The sequence below is a fragment of the Ammospiza caudacuta genome, chromosome 7 (assembly GCF_027887145.1).
Source record: "Ammospiza caudacuta isolate bAmmCau1 chromosome 7, bAmmCau1.pri, whole genome shotgun sequence".
NCBI lineage: Eukaryota > Metazoa > Chordata > Aves > Passeriformes > Passerellidae > Ammospiza > Ammospiza caudacuta.
This window is the reverse complement of record NC_080599.1, coordinates 39540050-39564158: the sequence shown is the minus strand read 5'-3', so window position 1 is coordinate 39564158 and position 24109 is coordinate 39540050. Positions and strand designations below refer to the sequence as shown.

The following is a 24109-nucleotide window of genomic DNA, read 5'->3' as shown; positions in this document are numbered from 1 at the left end:
ATTTTAAGAATTTTGATTTAAAATATAATCTATGGCAATTTAGTTATGATCCTTACGGTGTAACCTCTTTGTAATTTTCAGATTTTAAAAAATGGATTCAAAGAAATAGAAAAAAAATGAGTACACATGTGTACCTCTTTACTTCCCTCTCTCATTTCAAAACAAAAAGGATTTAGAATAAAGGCAAAATTTTCAAATTTGCATTCCTAAAAATGGCCACTACAAGTATGGGAGACTAAACCAGCAGAGTGACCTCCCCACGAGCTGTAGCTCTTTATGCCAAAGTATCAGCTCATTCTGGAAATGCTGTTTCACACAGTCTGAAAACTGAACTAGCACACTTAAGTGCTCTTGATTCAGAAATTATTTCATGGGTTCAAAATATTTGGATGAACTTCTTTCTCAAATGTTCAGAGCTCTTTAAGTAACACTTTTCTTCTAAATTTTCTAGGACATGAAGTTGCCTGGCATCTTGTTGGGACGCTGTTTGGACAGTAAGTGCCTTTGCCTGGACCAGTGCTCATGAGGAGCCAGGTTTGCCTGACAGAAAGAACTCTCCTAGACCTCACCCACTGACTTTTACATCATGTACAGCAGAGTAACCCCTGACATTACTGCCATTTATTTATTTTGTGCATTTAGTGATTTGTATTTTAGTGTATTTGTTTTAGTATTTTAGGAATTTATTTTAGTATGGTGTCTGAACAGAAACATTTAGAAAGCCTCTCTGGTTTCTCTGCATGCTTGCTGTTCCTTTGATTTGTAGCAGAGGCTCAGAATGGGCATTAAGAAGACAAGAGAAAAGTTCAAGACAAAAGAGGCCGGGGAGAGGCCCCAGCATTTCTTAGTAACTCATCACTGCGTGTGCCTGAACAAACAGACTGACAGATTCTGTTCAAATACTAAACAAATATCACAGCCTGTTCTCAAATTCACTCCTCATATATGATATTTCTTAAGAAAATATTTGTGACTCTACTCTAAATTTCATCTACTTTTGTCTCTTGAATAAATTATTTTTTTCCCAGGGAAGACTCCTAAATATAGTACTGGCAGAGAACCCAAATTAAATAAATTTATCTTCCTTTGCAGTACTGGCTACTCTTGCAGGTAGCAAAGGATGCCCTTTCAATTAATAATTTTAAATCCCATATGCAACAGTAGGGAAAAAAAGGAAATAGTTGAAAATTACTGCTAAAGTGAGGTGGCACACCACTGAGTAGTTACTCTTCCTTTCAGAAGACACTCACATACTTTTAATAAATTATAAGCTTATAAAGCCTGAAACAGCACCAAAACCACCAGAAAAAAATTTAAATTTTTAAGTAGAGGAGAAAAGCAAATCAAAAGAAAATACAATATACATGTTTCTATTATGAACATTTCTGCATTTGCTTTCTGACCAATGATCATGTCAATATCTTGTTGCAATCTCCGAGGTATTTATTTTTCTCTGTTAAAAGGCTTATAGAGCTAATTTAGAATTTAGTGAAACCAACTACCTATATATGTATATGAATTCAAAGCAAAAAGCACAATGTAGCTAAATGGTGAAACTCTACCAAGAAAAATGCCTTTTTTAAACTAAATTTTACAAAATTATTGCCACCATAACCACACAACAGCAACAAGGGAGTTTGAAGTGGAAGGAGATGGTCCTGTACACATTTTTGACCCTGCACTTTCTATCAAATTCTGAAGCAGAAAACGGTTTTAATATACCATCTGTAAGATTTTGTTAACATTTTAATTTGAAAATCATGGGTCATTTTAGAATAACAATGTACTTAAAGCATCTTCCTAGCTTTCCATGACTGGATCTTTTATAGCATCCCAAGAAAATGTGGTAGATTTTTACGAAAACTTAAGAGTGAATGAGGCTTTTATGGGCATCCCTGAACAATAACTTCAGCCTTCCTTTTCCTTTCAACAGGCTGGATATCACCTTTTGGGATGCAAAGCTCTGCAAACAGAAGCAGATGGCTCCTTCTAGCTGAGCTCCCATCAGTTTGCTGTTCTTTCTCAGCACTGCCTCAGTTTCAGTCTCCAGAAAGCATTTACAGAACATACTGCCATGTAGGAGGAAGGCAGTGTGACTACAATGAAAACAACATTCCCTGTCTCACACGCAGCACTGACGCGTTTGCAGAGAGGCTGCACTGTGGGTGATGTGCCACAAACCTTCCAGCTGTTTCCTGCTACTGACTGGTGCCCATCAGGGACCTACCTGAAGCCCAGTCATCCTCTCTGGCATTTTGAAACAGCAAAACCAAAATTGTCACACACCATCTACCTCCCTCAGCAATAAAAACAAGGGAACATGCTGTTCAGGCAAGCTGTTGAATCTGCATGCGTGACCCCTTCTGAAGAATTATTCCCTCTTTTTCTGTTGGAAGAACATCTCCACACACTTCACTTCAATGACTAACAAGCCCCTGCCCATGTGCTCTGAAATGAGCATTTCCCAGCTGCTACCATGGTAAAATTGGGAGCAGTGTCAAAAAGAAATAGAACTCCCAAACACCTCATGCTGCTATGAGGAGCAGACAGAGACCGTAAGATGGCACACTGCACAGCTGCCAGGCTGCCAGAGGCACATGGAAACAGGCAGGATGTTCCTCCTCATGAGAACTGCAGTTAAATCACTGGCACAAATTAACCATGCTCAGAGACTCAGAACAAGAGATTTACTGAAATGTATTTATCTAATTTTATTTGGCTTCGTTTTCCATCTCAGGCTCTTTTGCAGGATGTAAGAGGATTGAATCCCCCAGGAAGAGTGGAGGGTGGATATGGAAAGTGCAGAACATAAAACATGTATTTTAAAATTATAAGGACCCTCTTACAAGTCAGAGAAGGTGAAAAACGACAGACAGAGTAATTTCCATAGGGCATACTTTGATGCTGAGTTTCACTGCAGTGAGTGACTGCTGGTGCTTCCCAGGTGGAGCAGTCCTAGGGAGTTACCTGTGTGTCCATGAAGAGGGGAATGTGGCCGTGGGAGAGTTGGAGATGTGCTGGATGTTACAATCAAACTCTTCCTGTTGCTTGTCCGACAGCTGAAAGAAATAAAAGAAAAATAAACCAACCATTAGGCACGGTCAGATGGACAACAGCACCTCGAGGCAGGTCCTGCAGAATCTCTCAGTATTTAGGGTGGGATTTTTCTCATACTCTTGACCTCAGTAGTGATCCTGCAAAGATGGAAATGTACAGGGAAGAAAGGTACTTTGTCAGCAGCAAGTGTTTCAACACTCTGGAAGCATTTGTTGCATAGGCTGCTAGAGATAGCTCGTAATTTATTCCTGTTTCACAGAATATGTGCTACTCATGCTTTACAACTCACACAAAAAACAATGTAATATAGCCCAGAGTGCTGTGGATACTCTTACCAATACCCAACATAGCAAATAAATCCGTTAAAATTATTGGCTTGGTTATAAGAAACTAGAGCATATTCCTTAGGGCGGAGTTAAAATTACAGAGCAAAGTGTTAACACAACCCAGCAGATGAGTGGGATTACTACTCAAACTTAAAGCCTGGGATTCAAAACTCTTTGTGAACACATGCGGCAATACCGATGGAAAACTCTGCAAAGCAAGTTTCACACACGCCTCCACCACATCAACTCCACTCATTGCCCTGACTTTGCTCCAGCAAGGAAAGTGACACTTCTTATGGGACAGTTCAGATTTATTTTTTCCCTGTTGGGAAAGCCGAGCCAAGAGAAGAGAAGGATGTGTTCCTCCATTTGCTTCCCAGCTCATGACTGCTGGTAGCAAACATTTAGCTCTGAAGATGACAAAAGGAATCACAGTGGGTGAGGGAAACATTTTTAAATCATGAGATCTGCGAAGAAGAGCAGTTAGATAGTTAAATCCCTTTGTGATTGCCACTTCTCCTGCTGTTTAAACAGAAGAAATGAAATTGCCAGCAAAATCTTAGAACTGACCCAGCACCACAGCTACATACATCCATTCTCTGTGCCTCCAGCTTGCTTCCCCCATGGCACAAACATTCCTGCTCACTTCAGCAGTTCCCAAAACAGGTCCCTAGAATCCCACTGGGGCTGATGGGGGTGGGAGAACAGCCAGGAGCAGGGAAAGCTGAGCAAAGGCTGAGGAAGGAGCTCTCTGGCCCCGCTCCAGGGGTGCCCTGTGAAGCTCCACACTGGGTTCCCCAGGCACAGGAAAAGCCTCTTTGCTTGCAGACCCCAAATGCTGACGCCTGCCAGGTCCTTGGTGCACTGACTGATCTGCTGGAGCTGCCCAACAATAAACACACTCGGCCTGCCAAGAGCTACAATTTAATGCAAAAGTATTTTGCTGCCACAGGATACAGTGCATCTGACTATTATTATTTGTAAGCTTATTTTATTGCTGTTCTATAGGAAACTAGAGAACTTGATGCAGAAAAAAATACAACTGAACTGCCAACTATAATAAACAGTAATAAAGTTGAAGCACCATTAACTGCTATTCAGGCTCTTTAGTGTACTTAAAGCATTCCTCAGAATTATCCAACTGATTCCATACAATCTCCATTTACATTCATGTATTATTCAACAACAGTCCATCCAAAAACTGATTGCCATTGTGCACATCTCATGGAAAAACTAACAGCCTGATTTTAAGAAGCTTAAAATCCCAGTTCACAGATATTTTAAACATGTTTTCAGTTACACTATTCCAGTAACTGCTGAAAAAACCCCAGAATATTCAATTCCAACATTAATACCAGATAATCATTGTTTACATTAGCACAAAATCTTTCTTGAATCGTGAAATTCCTGAATATTCTAGTGTAATATATATTACTATGTAAGAAATAAAAAAAATCCTGGGTATTTTAGTATCAAATATAGTGTAAGAATTTAAGATCTTGCTCAGTAAAAACCACTAGTACAGTGAGAAAACAGAGCTCCATTCTCTACAATTTTATCTCTTTGCTAAAGAGAGTTCCTAAAGCACACTTTACCACAGCAATGTCTGGAGCTGACTATGGAAACTTGGTATATTTAAACCACAGCATAACAGGGGAAGTGAGCTGTCCCAAACTCAGAGCCTCAGAGCTTTTTAACTGCTTGCCTGCATTTTCCCAATTGAATAGAGTTTTATAAACCCATTTTCTTTGCTGTCTTTGCCAACATAAGGAGCCAAAAGAGAAAGGGTTAAGGGGATGGAGAGCAAGCACAGCTGAGACCCCTTAAAATAGGTCAGGTTTACACAAATGTACCCAGAGGAGGGAAGGCTTGGAGTGAAAGCCTAGCCCAAGTTTGGAATAAAACATTATTCTCTTTGCACCCTTATCATTGGATAACTTTTAATTTTCCTGGATCTCTCATGTGCAAAAGAGAAACACCACTTGGGTCTGTTTAGCCATTGCTATGACTTATGTGTGTTGGCAATAAGGCAAAACTTAAACACAGAGACTAAAAACACAACACCCAACTTCTCAAATTCATGTTCTATGTTGAGAAAAATACACAAGTACAATCACACTCTCTACTGGTGGAAGAAATATAGAGAAAAATCTGCATATAGAGAAAAAAATCTTTTAAGAGATGTAGAAATCCAAGAGGAAATGCAGAACAAGAGTGATGAAGTTCTGGTAGGCACTAAAACAAAAGAGGGTGAATGGAGGAGGTAACGAGCAGAGTTCAGTGGGATGACCTCTCCCCCCACAAGTCACTATGACAGCATTTGAGCACCTCTAAAAGAACAGCTAAATATGAAGGAAGCAAAGCTGGCTTTAAGCAGGGCTTAGTGCCAAAGAAATTCAAACTAGTCAATTTAAGTGTTGGCAGAAGCAGTTCCACTGAAAAAAAAAAAATTATTTCCTGGAAGGCTCATTTTAGCCAGACAGACAGTGCTCGGCTCAAAAGTGAGCTACCAGGCCAAAGATAATGAGGAGATCATGTTGTTAATCCTTTAAATTGCATTAATTATTATTTATTACCATTTGTGGATTCTTGAAACAATACTGTATGTTTTCTTGCTCAAAAATTAATTCAATCTACATAAGAAAACAGGAGTAATAGGAGAAAGTAAAAGGGGAGAAGGTTGGCTAGAGCTTACTTTTTAACTAGAAAAAAAAAACAGTTTTTAACCAGCCCACAGAGATTTAAGCATTATTATTTGTTTATAAGCCAAAGTTTTGCTGCTTTCATTAAACACAATGTGAGTCCTGCCCTGAACCTCCTTTTCTCTCACGATTTGCTATGGGTCTTGTTAACCTTTTTTTTTCTCAGATCTCACTTCATCATTTCAGAGACCAAATCCCCTCCAGGTCTTCCAGCTTAGGCAAAACACAATTTTAAAAGCACAGAGTTTCTGTAGGGCTCAAAGCTGTAGGGCTGAGCTCCAGCCCATGCAGAGCTCTGGAGGAGCTGCCCTCCCTTCCCTGGTCAAACACACTCACAGCCAAACCCGAGTCCAGAAACCTGTGAGATCACAGCAGCACCTCGGTTTAATTCTAAATAGTAAAATGGATATCTTACATTGAAACAGCTGAAACAATGCCTTTGGATCATTATGGAAATAGAGATTTTATTCTGTTTCTGGAGTTAACTTCTCTGCCTGCAGTAAAAATATCATTTGTTACGAGTACTGAAGCGTCCCCAGTGCGTCCCTGAAACTGAACCCCGCAGGACATCGGACGGCTCCGGTAACTGGACACTGCCTTTGGACCCACTGCAATGTGCCCCCAGGCAGCACCCTTGCCCAGAGTTATTTCTCAGCACTTTTGGCATTGTACCTGCGACCTGCACGCAGCCCCCAGCTCTTCATCTGCACCCCAACCAGCCTCCTCCTCCTCCTCACCCATGGCCAAGCCCAGGGCAAGCCTCTGAAATGAGCAACATGAGTGCACCTTGTTTCTTGTGCCTACTCAGTTTGAAAAAGAAATCAATGACTCAGTTTCAGCATGAATCGATATTTGATTCTTTATTTTAGCAGTTTACTCAGGGGACATCTTCAACTCACCGAGCAAAACTGATTAACGCCCAGGAGGCATCCGTGTAATGAAAGTGAGGGCCACAGAAAAAAACAATGTAAACATAAATAACCAACCACCATCATGCAATTTCATAGGGATGCTGGTTATTATAAATGAATAATGATAAGGAAGTTTCTCAAAATCCATCTGAATTTATAGGCCTTGAGAAATTTCTCGTAGCTGAAACTGCTGGAGTATGTAAGTAAACAGGATAACACTGATAGCACTGATTGCATGAGCTTTCTCATTGACTTGGGCAGAAATCAACTTGAAGAAATAAGATACTTGGAAAAAGTATAGCTTCAATCACATTTTGGTTACTATTCATGAATGCATTTTATTAATATTAGTGATGTGTCACAGAATCACTAAAATTAGAAAAGAACTACAAGATCATCAAGCCCAATCTTCAACCAAAAATTTTAATTTTAAAATTTCTTGAACTACCTCAGGTTGTCAGAGTGCCAGATTAACTCCTGCACTAACTTCTTTCAAAATAGCATTTCAGAAGCCAAACATAAGACTTGTTCCAGATTTGACACTCCATTTAGTGACCTCAAATCCCTATGAATCGGGATCCAAATTCAGAGCAGTCATATCTACTAAAGTTATTTGTGGTTACATATTTTCCTAAAATGTAATATCACCTAACCAAACTTCACCAGATTCCCTTCTGATATTACAGAAGTTTGGTTTCAGTTGATTTGCTTTACAAAGAGTTCTTTATGAGAAACAGACATTTTGGAAATGAAAATAAGTATTTAAAATTTTTATTCACAATGACAGAAAATTTACAAAATCCAAAATCTGCATGTCAATGAATGCAGCAGCTGCACAGCAATGTTAACTAGATGTGGAAGTTATCGTCTTAATTATAGTAATTCAAAGATGGAAGCAATTTTGTAAGCTTTAGCACTACCAACAACAGGGATAATTAGTTCTCTAAAATAGATAAGTAAGCATCTGGTTCAACTGATTTCTTTTTTTTTTTCCACATTCAAGAATACTTTAAGAATTATTCATCCTAGGATAACTGGGGGGAAAAAAGTGTTATTATTCATGGTGTAGGTTTGGGGGGTTGCACATTCCTACAATGAAGACTTATTTTGTTGTAAAGAAAAACAATTACACATGGGTAAGATACGAAGGATGGAAGCACGAGTCCAACAAGCAACTTCTTAAGGGTTGCAGGCAGGGTCTCCACCACAATAGACACAGAACTATCTTCTTCCCAACATCACCTAGGAAAACTGCTCTTTATTTTCTGTCATTAAAATCCCAGGAGGAAGGAAACATCCTGAATTTGGATTCCTTCCTGGTTATTTGGCCAGACTAAACAAGTAAGGAGCCTTTATCCAGTGCATCTCTGGACAATCTGTACCTGCCATTCACTCCTCTATAAGATCAATCCCTAACTCTCATGATCTTGAGACTGGATTACAGTATTCCTGTTTCCACCATCTTTCTGAAGAACTTCAAATAGGATTTAACTTTGGAACTTAAATAAAAACAACAATGAAAACCAACTGCCTGAGTGCAGGGTCCTCTTCCACAAAACATTTCCTACAATTTAATTACTACAAGCATAGTAACAGATGCAAGTTGTTCAGCAAGCCAGGCTCCACTCAAATTTGCACTGCCCATTGTTTTGATGCCCATGAGACAGAATAAACTGGACCAAAAAAGAAGAGCACAGAGGAAAAAGATGCAGTCAGCTTTTGAAGTGTGGGTTGTACTTCTGTACAGATATCCAGAGTGCACAGGGGTAAAACATAATTTTCCACAATGCCACCATATCTCTCAGCCTGCTACCAAGCACATTAACCGAGGTGAACACAGAGTCAAGCAATGCAAGATTCACAAAGCAAGGAGTAAAATGGGTGCAGATGGTTCTTTTGTTTTAAGGAAAATTAACATCTTTGTACTTAGGAATTAACTTATTGCATGAAAGGCCATTTTCCTTTCATCTAAACCAAGCTATATGTTAGACAAGCCCTCCTACTTCATTTAGAGCTTGAATTGAAGAAGCAGCATCACTGCAAGCTAAGAAATTACAAAAGAAAAGGCTGGAATTGCCAGTGAACCCCAAATTTATGTCTAATTTGCCTAATGCTTGAGGCTGGTGCACACCTGCTTACACCACTCTGTATAGTCCAGACCTTTTGCATTATTAACAACACAGGAACAACTCTGAAGGCCAAACAAAATGAGATGTCACAACAAATTACAGTGACTGGTACAGCCGTTCTCAACCACGTAAATCCACTTTATTCTGAACACGCTCCAAGCCTATCTTTGTTTTAGCATAAAGGAACAAAAGTACGAAAAAAATCTCTGATTATGGAAGAGAGATCTCAAAACAAATACAGACATTATTTAATGAGCAAAAACATAAAATAAACCTTCTCAAGCACTCCTATCTCCTACTTCAGTTGTGTTATGCATTATACTGCCATGAAGTTACATCACAAAGTGTGAAAGGCTGATTGAATGAATGCTAAGCATAACTGCATACTTTCATTTCCCATTTCCTCCAAATCTATTATTAAATGCTTCACATAGCATAGCTGCTTTTTAAATAAGTCTCTACTTGGCAATTCTCACGGAAGCTGGTTTATCACATTTCTTTTCCTCCAAAAAATACAAGCAAAAAAATTCCAGAATGAAATGACAAAGTGATTTTATATTGTTTCAAATCCTCTAACCGTGGAGTGTACAATTACATACAGGTGTGCAATATAACAAACCTACTCTAAACACTCTCCCCAAAGATGCACCCAGCAAACAAAGCAAATGAGCTGAAAACGGAAAGAAAGTTTTTCAGGTTTAATGTAAATGTTACATAAAACAATAAGAAAACTCATTTGGTTGCTTTGTAGCACACAACATGATCAGTTCTCTTCATTTTGTTTCAGAGCATTTTCTTAGTTTAAGAATCAAAAAATGTTACAAATTAGCTCATTACCAGCTACCTGCGGTTCCAAACCTCAGCATGAGGATTAATTACTGATCTAATTTTAAATCTATTTAACAATACACCATTCTAGAATTAATCTCCAGACTGTCCAGGGAGTTGCATCTACTGCATAGAACACAGATTTTCCCACAGCTGACCAGTAGAGTGATAACCAGGGTGGCAACATTCTCAACAAAACTAGGATGTTTGTAATCAAATTATTTGCACATTTTAAAAATACAAATTCTTAAGGTGCTTTCCTGAGCTCCACTGGAAAGGTTTTGCTCTGTTGGTAAGACTCATCTTCTCCAGCTATGGAGACCAACTGAAGAGTGTCAGGGTTTGTGCTTGCTTGGCAGAATGCTACACTTGTGATGTGCTTTCCTCCCAGCTGGAACTACATCTCTGCTGTGGCCTTCAGACAAGTGCTGGGCTGTGCTTCCACCCCTGGTGCCTCTGCTTTTTGCACATGAGCCTCACTTACTGCCATCCTCAGCTCTGCGACATCAACCTCCTTAAGCATCACCCAGCATATTTACCTTGCAAGCAGCTTCCAGCATACCAGAGCACAGAAAATGCTGAACAGAACACGGCACCACATGTGGACAAATGTGCCAGGAGAGCAGACAACAAAGAGAACTTGTTGTTAGACAATAACTCCACATGCCTGGTTCTTCATCAGCAACCAATTCCACTTAGGCAGCTTTTTGTGAAACCACCATCCCTGAATTTTTCAGTTCTGAATACCTTTTGACAGAAAGGCTTTGTAGATATTTGGGATTCAACACAGAAGGTAAAGGGACCAAAATATCTCACCTTTTAAAAAATACCAAAAAACCAAGGCAAGCTGCAAAATATATATTACCATGCTTTGCACCACTGCTACATCAACACTCTCATCCCTCCTTATCTTTCTGACCCAGACACTGCCCTAACCATTACCTGCTATGAGAATCATGCTCTTTTATGTTATTGGGATTCCATTTTGCCTTTCTTAACTTTGCAGAATTTGAATATATAGAAAAATATTCATTGAATAGGTAAACAATTCTCAAATTCATCCCCAGTTGCAAGGTGTAGTAGGTAATGACATAGATGCAGAAAATCAGTCTCCATCTGCCTACCTTACAACGATCACTTAAATTTATACTTTTGCTTCTAAACTTAGAAGGCGAGATTGTGCTTTCTATTTTCATCACCAAAACCCTCTCCTTCCTAAAGCAATAATGTTTCCCAACTCTTAGCAGATTCTTACAAAATAAAACCAAATTAAAAATATCAGCATCAATTTAATAAAATTTGAAAAAAAAGAACAGATTACTTCTAAAAGGCAGTCCAAGGAAGACAGGTTCATTTCCTCAAGAGGGTAAAACCACTTTTCTGTGCAAGTATTAAAGTATGTATATACATATACACACAAAAATTCAGCCTCTAAAGGCCTTCAAAGAGAAGCATTGAAAACAGTTTGCTGCTCATGTTTGCACACACACACAAAGATGGGAGAAAAATCCTCAAGAGCATCTCTAAAAAATAATAGCAAAGCATGAGTGTAGTAAGGTAGACTGATAATCGTCCAATGGATGTATTAGGAAAATATCTGGGCTAAACAAAACTGTAATCTCAGTGGGAAGGCTACAAAACTTTTGACATTTGTCCAGGACTAAGCTTAGACAGGAAAATGCCATGCTCTGCCTGCCTGGACTCCACCAGGGCTGAGCAGAGCATTTCCCTACCAGAGAAGGCAAAGGTGAGATGTGTTTGCCAAGGTGGTGCTTTAATTCAAAACAGCAGATACAAAGAGAGAATACAGATGGCTCAGGTTGCTCCCTTAAGCTTTGGAAGAGGAAATGCTGCCTGGGACCTCTCTAATCAGTGCACTCACAGAATGGCAGAGAGGGAAAAGAGGCTATTGAGATTTGGCTCTAAACATCAAAGAAGGGGGCAGACAGGAGCTGAAGTTCTGTGGACATTGAAAATGCTCAGTGTAGCCACTAAAACTGGTGTAAATTCATGTAGAGAGTTACATTGCAATGTTGAAATAAAGCATTCAGTTTATGTGGTCCTTACTCATTTACACAGACAGGTCTGTCAATAAACCACTGCCCTGGATAAAAACAACACACTTAAAAAGATATGAAAAAATTATTTACAATAACACATTAGATAGCTATACTGCAGTGTACATCAGATCAAATAAGCTGACTACTAAAATAATAAGGAAATACACCTGTAGAAGACATCTCCTGTTAATGGAGCAACAAAACCACCAAGGGCAGGAGAAGAGGGGGAGGCCCCGAGTGCAGATCCTGCCCTGGCACACAGAGCAGCCCTCAGATCTGCAGCAAGGGGAAGTTTCTGGAACAATCAAGCCTGATTACATGTTAAACCTCATTCTTTTGTGTAAAGCCTACTTGCTGAGCCAAATGTTCATTATCCAACAGCCATCAATTTTTCATACAAGGATGGCTGTTCCCGTTTAATAACTATACGAATGTGTACTACAAATAGATACACACACACAGGGTTTTGAAATTTTAGAGGACTGAAGCTGGAACAACCATTCACAAAACTGAGCAGAAGAAAAACACAAACATTAGAAGTCACAAGCTGACAGCTAAAGCTTATACCAGCAGTACATCCAAAGGGTGAAGCAGCTCATCACTGCCAAGAAAGGGTGCTTGTTTTAAGAGCTATTCTACTTAAGAAGGCTAAAAAGTAAAATCAAAATAATTTCCAGTAAGATGGTAGAGAGCAGTACATATAAATATATTAATATCAAAATTAGTATCAAAAATAAATGGATGGTAGCAGTGATAACAAAAAGAAATCATAAAAGAATGAAAAAACCAAAACCTAGAAAATCTGAGCCATAATTTACACAACTGTTCAAAAAGCAGATATCTAATACATATACCTCGTGTAAAATTGGATCAGAATGCAAGCAAAGAAACTGCTAAAAGATTTTTGAAAACTTTATATACTTATTCATAACTAAAGGAACTAAGAACATCTGTACATTATTTTTACAAATGGTGTCTAACAAACTCCAGCAGAAACTCACAAGCACAGGAAAACACAGCCCAAATTTTCTGTGAGACAAAGTGGGGAAAGATAGGGCTGTTAAATAACATTAGCCTATTTCTGTAAAAGACTGTTGCAAAATTCATTTCTGGGAGCCATGAGTTGTGAATCCCAGCATTCTTGCTGCCCTAGTTCTGTTCTGCACATAGACTGAAACCAGCTCGGCCAGCAGGAAAACTAATGAGACCCATGAAAATTGCAGAACGTACACAAATGAAGACACAGAGGAAGACAAATGCAAACACTGAGAGAAAGTCAGGTATTCAAATTCCATAGCAATCATGCCTAATTTAAATTAGGTCTGCTAATTGTAACATCCTAATTTACCACGCAATCAAGACTGGAAAGAAAAAAATTACAGGACAGGAAAACACACAATGCACTGGAAATAAGTAATTTCAAATGGCACCGCAGGATCCAAGCCTGCTTCCTCAGAGAACAAAGATCCAGGGCAAGGCTGTTCTCATGTGTACCTGCAGAAGATTTTTTACCTCACGTCACTGAGAGCCTCTGCTATGGCACATGCTCACTGCCAGTGTCGCATGACACCACAAGGAACTCCTTCAACATCAAACAGAGCACGGCAAGTGACGTTTACATCTTCTGTAAATTCTGAAGGAGTTGAAATTATGTGCTGAGTGCTACGTAAACACAGCAGGCAGCAATGAATATGGGGAGACATCATACTGATGTATAACACTTGCTTAGATTTTCAGTACGTTACTACGCTTTGTCCTCATATAAAACATGACAGTTGAGGCATTTTTGTGGGAAGATAGTGATTGATTAAGCCAACAATCGCAAAACACGTCCAACTTGCTGCATAGCATTGCCTAAAATGATAGACAAAAGAGACCGGTATCAGGTGGCTTGGATTTCATATCTGGCACAAGGACTGCCCTGCACAGGACTTGTAAGCATCCTCCTTCTGAATCCCAGTTCTCTTGACCCTTCCACCTTCAGCTGACATAGAACAAAAAAAAAAAACAAAACCAAAAAACACAAAAACAGACTCTAAAACTAAATATTTAAGAGGCCTGGAATAACCTATGACATTTCGCTACAGAAGTATGCTTCATTTTATCAGCAAATTACTCTAAGAACACTATTAGGTATTAATTAAAACATTAGGTATTATAAAGATATTAATTAGTTACATTAATTCGGTATTATAAAGAACAATATTAGGTATTAATGTGTAGTCCTCAAAATAATAGGGAAAAAAAAGATAATTGGGCTATGAGTGGAGAAAAACTATTCAGGAATTATCTGATAATTAGCTACAAATGTAGAATCAAATCACTTCAAAGGTGTTTTCCTTATAGTTTGAAAAGATATTTACTTGCTGAATATAGTAACTAAAATGGTGGCCAATCCAAAGTGTTGAGCACCCAGCTGAAAACTAAGTAATTTCTCTCCAGGCAGGTGTCTGGTGATAGAAGATGACATGCCATACAATGTGTCTCTCAGCTCCTTAAGTAAAGTCTCATTTTTATCTAAAAAAAAAAAAAAAACTGCTCTAAGGTGTATGGTTCTTTGTAAGGTCAACATCCGGCTGGCAGTAAAATAAGAGGAATCCCAGGTGCACCAGAGAATGTCTCTTAGTCTGCTCCTGACCAGAACTTCACACCTGTAAAGAAGAGGGGCCTGCAAAGAGTCACATCCTGGCATGGGCAGGGGTTCCTCACATCCAGGTACGTCTCCAAGTCCATCCCAGAGCTTTAGGCTGGTGGGCACTCAGATTTAAAATGCGCTTGTCAGAGACAAAAAACAGTCAAAACAAGCAGATGCACAGACTCTGTAAGGATTCCAACACCCAAATGTGTCAACTTCAATTAAACACAAGAACTGCACATTTCCAGGCCAATCACGTGCCAGTGATTTACTCTTACTTTCCACAGTGGAACTGACCTGATCTGAGCATCCTCTGTAAAGTTCAGGATCTCCTTTTTCCTCATAACTCTCCTCAAACCAGTCTCTTACCCCACTATTTCATTTAGCTCACTTAAAACACCAGTGAACAATTATTTTATGCTCAGCAGTCTCGTTCATGTGAAGGATCCAAATAATTCATGAAATTGTCTGCAATTTGTGTGTTGCTTCATTTCCTCTCCACAAAGGTTTTGACTTGAAAAACTGGTTTGTCCTGGGCAATAGCCAAATGTTCATACAAGAGAGTCTCGATCTGAACAAAAAGCTTTCAAGGCTCAAAACTTCAATGTTAACCCTCTAAGACCCTTTCCCTGGGTTTTAGTCAAGAGGGAATCTGCCAACAGTATTCAAAATCAACATAAAATATGATTTGCACAGAATCCCACATAAACTAGAAAATACAAACAGTCCAGGCGGATTGCCTGAATCATTACAAATGTTTGGGGGTTTTAGGAGGACCTCCCTTCCATTCACTGGACCAGCCTCTTTCATTGTATTTAAGTAGTGCAAATATTCTGTAATGGAGAGTGTATTGGAAGCTCCCCAAAACTCATCCATTAGTGAGCAAAATATCCATTACATTTCCATGCAATCCAACAGACTATTGTCATAAAGAGATTTTCAGAAGATAAGGTGGAGATCTTTTCTCCCCCAAGCAGTGCTTTTGTCCTAAGGCCATATTGAAATACCTAGCAGAAGTAATTTGAATGAAATTTCCTCTCCAATTCTGAGTGTCAGATGGTCATTTAATATGCTGAGCTAGGCAAAAAGAATTAAGCTAAGTATTATCAAAAGCATCAGATTTCCAGGTCTTTCCTATCCTTCCCAACATAAGGGAAATATTTCTTATGTTATTCATTTAAGCAAGGAAATGTGTGGTGAGACAGCTGTCACTTTAAATAATTATAGTATAGACTCACATTTTTAATGCTAGCTTTATGTTACCACAAAAAAGTAAGTATTCTGCTAGAATCAAACTAATTGTTTTTCTTCAAAGTGACAATGTATATATGGAGGAGGTGGCATCCTTCTGACACGCACAGCTTTTAATGTCAATCCAGATGAATCAGCATAAAAAAGACACTGAATACATTTGGGGGAAAAATGTATGGACTCACTGTCTAAGGTGGTCCTGTTATGGCAACAGAAAAGTTACCAAAAGAACACCAATGCCTCAGAAAGCACCATTTATGTGTTCTTGGCCACCTGATTATTGCCATTCACCCATTTACATCCCAGTGAAAGCTGGTTTCTCTTACTGTTGGTGACTATATCAATAATGAAAAACATTTTTCTTAGTTACCAAGTAACTGTTTGTATGAAATACAATGATTTCCACAGAATCACTGATATTAGAGGTGTTTTGCTACTTAAAGATTGCTTTACACTTTACAAGCAGTTAATTCTTGTGATTTTAACCAATTTTTGTTCCGCTAAAGCCCTTTCATTAAAAGGAGAAGAGGAAAGAGAATTAAAGCATCAATGGCAATTGTAGATACAAATCCAAGATGTCCTTCCTCACAGAAGTCCACCTTTTTCATTCTCCAGAATTATCTTTCAAGTCACTTCAACATACAAATCTCCCATCTTAACTTTGCAAAGAGAAAGCCACTAAACAAAAGTGATACCATTAAAACCCACAGCCACAGCTGGTTCAACCCAGAGAGGATTAAAATGAAAAAAATGAGGAAACATTAGAAATCAGCATTGTCAGTCAGTTTTACAAGACCAGCAAACACAACAAGCACAATTCTACAGTGCTGTTAATATCAAATTGCAAGAGTATATTCAACATACGCCCAAAGTGTAAAGAAACAAAAGGACTTAAATGCAGAGACATTTAATTTAAATACATCAGAATTATGCTTTATCTTTCCATAATCCAATTTCAATAGGCAATGCCTCAGTAGAGCTGATATCAGAATACCAGCCCCATATGCCCTTTGAACCCTTTGAGGAGTTCTCATATTTCTCCTATAGTTTAAACTCATAAATATTTATACAGAACCAGTTTGACAGGTAAATGTGATTTATGTTTATGTCACCCCTCCCATGAGAAACTTATGTGTTTACAGTTTGCTCTTGACTTTCTCTATCCTTCTGGGAATAGGCTGGAGAAGAAGCAAGGCAGGCACTTTGACCGGAGCAGCAGATGGTTCACTTTTCCAGAGCCATTAGCTGCGGCGAGAATCCCACCAGCTGCAGGGAGAGCTCATTTCCACAAAATGCACCGAGCAGAAAGAAGAGTCCTTCCCATTTGCCTCCTAATGCAGGGGAAGCCATATGGGAGTCAAGCCCTCTAGGATTTTTAGTACATATCAGAAGCCATTATAGAGAAATGTGCCGTAGCTCAGTAGGCAGAATACCAAAAGTAACCCTTTCTTGCAATGTGAAACCAAATTAAAACTGAGAGAAAACCAAGGAGGAGAAGCCCTGAATTAAGAGCACACAAGCTATTACTAATGCAACAGGACTGTACAGAAGTTTTACAAAAGGAGTAGGGGAAAACTGTATCAAATATTTGTCACAGTAAAAAATTCTCTATTGCTAAACATGACCAAGATTGCAAAGTTACAGGAGAAATATAAATTGAAATCATAATTTTTAAAGGAAGGGCACAAAGCAAACATTTGAAAGGGGGCCAATTAAAACTGAAAAATATTTATTTATTTATTTATTTATTTATTTAGTGATAGACTACTCCATTCCTAGTGCCCAGGTGTCATAATCCTGAGAACCTTAGCACAAAAAAACCACCCAGGTCATGGCATTGCAACGCACTCCATGTGCAGTGACCACTTTCACAGCCCAGATACTCTCAGGAGTAGTCATTGCATACGTGGACATGGGATTTCAGGATGGATACCCTGGCAAGAATCACATTATTGCAGTGATTTATCACAATACTCCTCAGACCAGCCCAACCTGCCCACCCATCTCCCCCAAGAGGCAGGCAAAGGGCTGGCAGGCGGCCAGCCTGGCTCGGCAGAAGGTGATATTCCCAGCAAACTGTCACACATGCTCAAATATTTCATTGCTGAGGCTGGCTGAAGGCTGCAGTTTCCATCCTGTGCAAAATAGGATTTCCACCACATGACTTCGTGCAGCAGCTCTCTGCTCTGAATACTCATAGTGCCGTTTGATCATTTTGAAATACCTAATACTCGTTTATGTGATTAAATCAATAAAAAGTCATCTCTTTTCCATTAAGACGCTCAGCGGATTTACAGATCAATTTCTTTCTTTTTGTACTCCGACTACTAACAATAAATGGAATTGTAAATTTTGAGTAGGAGTTTTCTGACAAAATATCACACCTGAAACCTTGTTAGTATCTCTAAATTGTTTCTGACTTTGATGCATAATTTTAAATTCAAAATGGCACACTAACAAGATATTGAAAAACAAGGATGATTTATTTTTGTTGTGAGAGACACTGTGGGTGTCTACTCTCTTTGGAAGACTATTATTGCTGAATTTTCACAAAATACCTTTAAGACACCGTCTGGAGTGGAAGAGCTTCAGAAAACCAAAGTTGTGCAAGCAGCTGTAATAAAAGGATCCAGAACCTGCAGGTCTAACACAGGTTATCTCCTTATGCACAGGTGTCCTCTCTCCTCACGTGCCCCAGAGCAGCTCCTGTGCTCCTGGCTCTGCCCAGCTCCCCTGGCACCCACAGAGAGCCAGGGCTCGTTGCACCAGGCTGCTCCCATCCCACAGCCTGGTGGCCAAGAGCACCTGGAAGCCAAGTCCAACCTACCTCAGCCTGTGGAAATGGAGGCACAGGAGAATAATTTGCCTCCCTTTCCTCTCCCCAGCCAAATTCAAGAAATCTGTAAGAAAATGTGAAGCTTTATCTTTGTCACACTGTCACTCTATGAAACCACTCCTACAACTGCTCAATGGATGTGAAAGTTACTGCTTGGAGCAGAGACATCAACACACAATCTGAATCTCAAGGAGTTCTTTTACTTTAAAAAACAGGCTGAAGGCAACAATTTTGAAAATAATAACATTGCTAAAGCAATTCTTGGCAACTAAGATCCCTATTTATTTACAAAATATTTCTTCATTGCCACTAAGATTTCTAAAAGTCGATGGCAGCACAGAACAGAACCTCAATAAAATTTAAATCACAAATGTGGAATAATAACAAAAATTAAAGAGTCCCCTGAAATATTAGTTGGTAAGAAGCTAATCCTCTAAAAAAGATTAATATAATTTCTGATAGCTGATGAACAAAATTCACCCTTAACCTAAGCCAAAGCTTATATTCTGAGTCTTACACAGATTATTAACTGTATCAACAAACCAGCTGCTGCGAAATTCTGGTACCAGCTGCAACTGTTTACTCATAAATCTGAATATACTGCTTTAGTCAGGATTAGCTACCTACCAGTCTTACCAGTAAGTTTTCAGGCTACAAATGCTAAGCTTCACAGAGCACCTGATGAGTGATAATTATGTTGATATTTCCCAGTCTTGAAGGGACAACCCTGTACAGCATCAGATCTGATACCATTCATTAGTTCACACACTTCAATGGGATTTTATCAAAATCCAGAGAGCAAGGTAAATGCAAACACTCATCCTACTAACTGCTACATTAACATATTCACATCTATAATAAGAAGAAAGATGCTAAATGTATTAAGCATTATTTAAAATTTAAGGTTATGCATATCTCTATGAAGACCGTAAGAGCTATAAGTCAAAATATTTGCAAGTCTTTCATTTGCTGCCTATTTCAACATAATATTGTTTTGCTACTTCAAATAATAAAGCAGCTTCCTTCCAGTAAGCATCTATCCATCATTTTGCAGAAACAAACCCCTTATCATATTCACATAGTATGAAAATGAACAATGCCTTTAAATAAATACCTTTAAAAAGAACGAACGGTGGATCTACACAGTATGATTTTTACAATGAATACAATTACAAATCATTCAAAAATTAAGAAATCATATCTAACGTACTAGGAATATGATTCAATCTGTTAAAACAGGAAAAAAAAAGCAAGATTAAATAGTATTAAAACAAGTAGCTTAGAAAAACATCGTAAGAATAACTCAGAAAATCCTTAGATTACCTTTTGGATCGTCTCAACATGCTGGTAGCAGGCAGAGAGAAATTGGACAGCACTGTCCAAAAGGAGTCAGACATGATCTTTAAAAGCTTTCATTGCTGGGAAAATACAGCACAATCAAGCCACTAGCAATAAATAAGGAACTAAATAATACCAGTGACAGAGCCAATGCAAATTCCCTGTAGACCTTGCAAGCTGTTCCATTAATGTGAGACAGGCAGGCAAGCGTACATATTGCTGCTGTTTCCACTGCCTCTGTTTTCTCCCTGCTCCATCCCTGCCTCCCTCCCTCCACCTTAGGAGGCAGTGCAAAACGAGATATTTATTCTCTTCCTAATACACTTTAAACCTGGAGTTTGCTGAATGCACAGCATACATGCTTTCTATACATCTCTCTGTGTTCATCTAATTACAAGCAAAATATTTTCAGTATTTTCAAAATCGTAACTGGGCACTGTTTGCAATCCTGAATAACACAGGGGGGTTTAAGCTGTGTGTGCACAGAAAGCACCACTGCCTGCCTAGTTTGTGTTTCTATTCTGACATGGTGGCTCTTCTTTTCCTAACTACATAAGGCACATATGGGGCATTTTGCTTATTATTCTTAATTAATCTTCCACCTTTAAACAAATCCCATCTTTCATCTTCAATAACCCAAGTGGATTTTTAATTAAAAAAAAAAAAAAAGCTTCTAATGCCTCCTAAGATCAGTTTAAAAACAGAAATCTATTCTCCCCCTGAATTCAGCCACACCAGATCCTCGTCAGTCACAGTAAACATAAACTCCTACGTGGCACCTGGTGCCCAAAACCAACTCAACCAGCTGAATTTTGACAACAAAACACAAGCAGGACTCGTGTGATGCACATCAGACGTTTCCCACACACCCCCATCACACATTAGCCACAAGTTCACTATTCCCCTTCATGCCTGTAGAACCTTCTTGCCATGTTTTTGCTTTTTCTTGGGTCTAAACAAAACCTCACTGGAGCTGCCTTTTTTTTTTTTTTCATTTCAGTATGCAATCTATTTTCTTTTTATTGTGGCTTCTTTAAGCACTTCTGCCAGTAAGAAAGCTAATGATGTTCTCATATTTCAGCCTTCTTGAGTGGCTTTTTATCACAGTCATGAGAAAGATGACAATCAACAGCTGGCACAGCCTTCCAAGCACAACACAGCCCTAAAAAAATACACAAAAATGTCTGGGAGAAAGAAATCCCACTAGATTGACTTCAGCTTTCTGCAGAATCTCATGGAAGAATTAGATGGTCTTCATAATTTTCCATTAAATAATTACATATTTTTAATACACACATTAATCAAGAATCACAGTGTCTGGTTGAGAAAAGTATTCCCTTCCATCTGGAATTCCAAACAGGCAAATGTGATTTTTAGACTCTGCAAAACACAACCATCTTTTCTAGTGTTTTTAAACATTTTTTAAAAGTTAATATACATCACATAGTGGTTTGATTTCACAAAGTTAATTTAGAGTGCAAGTGAACCAAACTCTGCCACTGTCTACTACTGATGAGAAAGAATAAACACACTAATTTTTGTGTCCACATAATACCATATACCAATCAAGTAGAAACTGAACACTAGCATTTTGGAATTATATTCAGGATATTATGTGACCTTCCCATTCCAATAAACCCTGGTTTTGAAAAGGTACGAAAATTTTACTCTGTCAGCTAAAACATGAATTGAAATTCATGAGCAATAATGGTGGAATAAAAGTGTTCAGTTAACTAACAAAATAAACCTATCACAGTAGAAATAAATTCCTGACTGCTTATAGTTAGCAAATAAGATCACAATCAGCTAACACCCCTAAATCTGTATTAGTCACGCTTTTTACAAAAATGATTGAAAATCAGTAGTTGAAGACATATCATTCATTATCACTGTACTCAGAAGCAGCACTTTCACATCTCTTGCAGGAAGGACACAAAAAGGAGAAGCCATTTTAGGAGAACATTTCTCCATGGGCATCAGTGACTGACAGCCCTACAGCAATGTTAATCCAGCTAAACCCCGTCCATCCCCTGCTGCTCCTGGGGAACACAGGGCACCCCAAGCAGGGAAGGGGATGGGGTGTTTGCTATCATCAGAAACCCATCCATTCACCATCTTGCTATTTAACAACACAATTCTGCAGAGCTTTTACCCAAGAACTGCAAAAAGCACTTTGAGAATTACGTAACACTGGTTCAAAACCAGCAGAAATTTCTTTTAACACTTTATATTCCTGCTTTTCAAAATGCCTGTTCCACATGGAAGTCACAGACTCTAATCCTGCAAATCAGCACCTGCAAAGCATTCATTTTGGAACCCAGAGATTCCCAAGAAATTCAGAGTACCCAAAAAAATGGGAAGACACCACACTTGGAGATGCAGAAGCACTTGCTTTTGCTAGAAAAACAGAAGAACCAAACTGTCAAAAAGCTTTTAAAATAAGTCATGTCTTAAAATATGACAGTGTCAACATTTGCAGAATTGTCTTTAGTAGCAACAAATACAGGAAGCATAAGGATTTTCTCACACCTACAATGACAAATGAAATCCTTTGAAGGAACTGCTTTACTGTCTCTGCACAATCAGCAAAACATTTTGGAAAATTTGGACAGAAACTTCTCACTGATTCAAAAATATACCATATCTGTATATAAGAGAACATGTCAACAACACACTCACACAAATAGGTTACAAGATGAGTTTTCTATTTTATTTAACTCATACTAACATTAACATCTCTTTGTGAATTCCAAGCCCTGAATTATTCCAAGCCTGAAGAAACCTCTTCCTTTGCAACATTCTCTCACTCGCCTTTCAGGATATTTAGTCTCCATCAATCTTCCTAATGCACCTTCCCTTCTTTATGCCCAACTTGTCCTCTGAAAAGACCACCTGCAGAACATTTCAGCAGCTCCTGTGATGATTGAGTATTTCTCTGTCAACCAAATGTACAGTTTCCAGAGCCCTCCTAATGACACTGCATCCACTGGACAGTTATAAATAGTCAGTGTCAACGACTTTCCCTATTTCTCATCTTTACCATTACCAACGCAGGACATTAATTAAGCCTGACATTAAATGAGAATGCAATTAGGCAAACAGTCCACATGAAACACATAGCTTTCTGGACTTTTTTATAGCAGCTACATTTATCATTAAATAAATTTCCTTGGTATAAGATCATCATCTTTTAAATAAAATCTGTCATTTCGGAAGTAAGCCGAACTCCCTGAAAAGTCTGAAGTGGTACCAAGCAGATCAATGAGGTAATTTTGAAAAAGAATATCCCAAAGATCAAAACTCCTGTGACTGATTACATTTTAAGTTGACTATGTATCAGGAAAAGTTTCCACAAAGTACTGATTATATTTTTAAACACTTAAACCAGGATGAACCATGTAATAGTGCAGTAGTTTTCAAATTAAGATGAATTTCACAAGTTACACTGTGGTAAAGGAAAACTTATAATGGAAACCAGTTGAAATGCCACTGGGAAAAACATACCTCTTGCTAATTACACCATCACCTGCATGCTTATATTATATTAAGCTTCACATAAAAACATACTTGGGACATAACTTTTTTTTCAGTCATTAGACTGAAATACACAAATTATTCACTAGAAATACCCAGAAATTAAAACCATTTTGCTAGCAAAGCCAAATTCTTTGGAGAAGTCACAACATAAGTAGATACCTTCCATCTCTATAAACAGCATATTGACTGATTTTAAACTTTAAATTGTATGCCCAATAAGCACAGAAAATTATTCCATTGTAAGTGAGCATAAGTTAACACAGGTGAAGATACCCACTCTGTGTCACTGTACACTGAAAATTGTGCAACGTGTAAAAACCTCAGCAGAAAACTGGCCTTGCAAGAGAGGGAGAGGAAAAAGTTCTTCATTTATGCTTAAAAAAAAAAAAAAAAAGGAAGGTTCCTTTAAAAAAAATGACATGGGAGATGTGTGTTGAGCTATTTGGGGCATCATTATTATTTGAACAGTGACCTAAGCAAATGAAGAACAGACTGTCTT

General features: G+C 38.5%; 1 protein-coding gene across 1 annotated transcript in view; it reads right to left on the bottom strand.

Annotated features, from left to right (window-relative positions):
- Positions 1 to 24109, bottom strand: part of MAST2 (microtubule associated serine/threonine kinase 2) — a 187029-nt gene that overhangs the window by 62581 nt on the left and 100339 nt on the right. The window contains exon 5 of the mRNA XM_058809025.1: positions 2968 to 3059. Coding sequence (XP_058665008.1) covers positions 2968 to 3059 — 92 coding nt within the window. The remainder of the gene's footprint in view (positions 1 to 2967; positions 3060 to 24109) is intronic.